The sequence below is a fragment of the Nestor notabilis genome, unplaced genomic scaffold (assembly GCF_000696875.1).
Source record: "Nestor notabilis isolate BGI_N333 unplaced genomic scaffold, ASM69687v1 scaffold25813, whole genome shotgun sequence".
NCBI classification, from domain to species: domain Eukaryota; kingdom Metazoa; phylum Chordata; class Aves; order Psittaciformes; family Psittacidae; genus Nestor; species Nestor notabilis.
The window spans coordinates 683-2,107 of record NW_009921892.1 but is presented as its reverse complement, the minus strand read 5'-3'; the positions used below and the strand labels follow the sequence as shown (position 1 = coordinate 2,107).

General features: G+C 62.7%; 1 protein-coding gene across 1 annotated transcript in view; it reads left to right on the top strand.

Annotated features, from left to right (window-relative positions):
• Window positions 1-136: 136 nt before the first annotated feature.
• The window catches only part of LOC104403274 (formin-like protein 1), a gene marked incomplete at both ends in the record, with an annotated part of 1,951 nt that continues 662 nt past the window's right edge, over window positions 137-1,425 (top strand). Inside the window, 4 exons of the mRNA XM_010011352.1 lie at window positions 137-245; window positions 453-529; window positions 607-700; window positions 1,013-1,087. Coding sequence (XP_010009654.1) covers window positions 137-245; window positions 453-529; window positions 607-700; window positions 1,013-1,087 — 355 coding nt within the window. The remainder of the gene's footprint in view (window positions 246-452; window positions 530-606; window positions 701-1,012; window positions 1,088-1,425) is intronic.

Here is a 1,425-nt window from a genome sequence, read left to right as displayed (position 1 = left end):
CTGGGGATGCAACCGCCTGGGGCTCCTGGTGTCCCCCCCGTCCCTGCTGCCACCCATCCATGCTCTGTCCCCACCCCTGCTTTGCGCTGTGCCCCCCGTCACCCCGGCCCCGCTCAGCTGCCCTCTCGCCCCCCAGGCTGAACGCCTCGCACAGCAGGAAGGCGCTGAGGAACTCCCGCCTCGTCAGCCAGAAGGACGACGTCCACGTCTGCATCATGTGTCTCCGCGCCATCATGAACTACCAGGTGGGAGAGGGCTCCCCCAAAGTCTCCAGGCACTGCAGGTCCATCTTCAGGGTCATGGTTTGGGATGGGACCCATTCTCCATCCTCTTGCTCTGAGATGTCCTCATGTCTGGTGGGGACGTGGCACGGGGATCTCTCAAGGTCCCAGAGCATCCCTGAGGTGGGGACAGGATGCACAACCCCATTAATGCTCCTTCCCCACCCCAAGTCTGGCTTCAGCCTGGTGATGAACCACCCAGCCTGTGTCAATGAGATCACCCTGAGCCTCAACAACAAGAACGCCAGGTAGGACCTGCCCCCTGTCCCCCCAGCCCATTGTCCACCCCACAGCCCCGACCCTCTCGCACCCCATGTCTCCACAGGACCAAGGCGCTGGTGCTGGAGCTGCTGGCCGCTGTCTGCCTGGTCCGGGGTGGCCACGACATCATCCTGGCTGCCTTTGACAACTTCAAGGAGGTGAGTGCCCAGCAGGGTCACACAGTCCCCGCACTGGCACCCCTGTTCTGGCTGGGTTTGTGCCTCAGTTCCCCTATGTGTGGCAGAGCCCTGCATCATCAGGGCATCCTCCATCCTGAAAATGCCTATCCTGATGCTCCAGCCTTCGGGCTTGATGTCCCAATGCCAAGAGCATGTCCCCAGGGTCACATCCAGCTGGACTAGGTGCCAGGCAGCACCCATCAGGGTTGGGATGCATTCTGCCCTGCCACCCCCTTGGTGCCCACCCTGGCTGTGTCACTCTGGGCCCTCAGCCCTCTGCTCCCACCCCAGGTCTGCGGGGAGAAGAACCGCTTCGAGAAGCTGATGGAGTATTTCCGAAACGAGGACACCAACATTGACTTCATGGTGAGTGGCTGCTGGGGCTGGTGCTTTGCTGTCCCCAGGGCGCTGTGTACCCAGGGGTGGCCAAGCCACTGTGCTGTCCTGTGGGTGTCATGTCCCAAGGGCTGCCAAACTGTTGTGCTGTCCCCAGGGCATTGTGTCCCCGAGGGCTGCTGAGCCACTGGTCCTTCCCCAGGTCCCCATGGCCCCGGGGCTGTGAAACCACCATGAATTCCCCAGGGGCACCATGTCCCCGTGGGCCACTGACCCACTGCTCAGTCCCCAGGTGCCACGTCCTCAAGGACAGGCTGAGAACATTGGGGCTGTTCAGCCTGGAGAAGACAACCTGCCGGAGGCCTCCG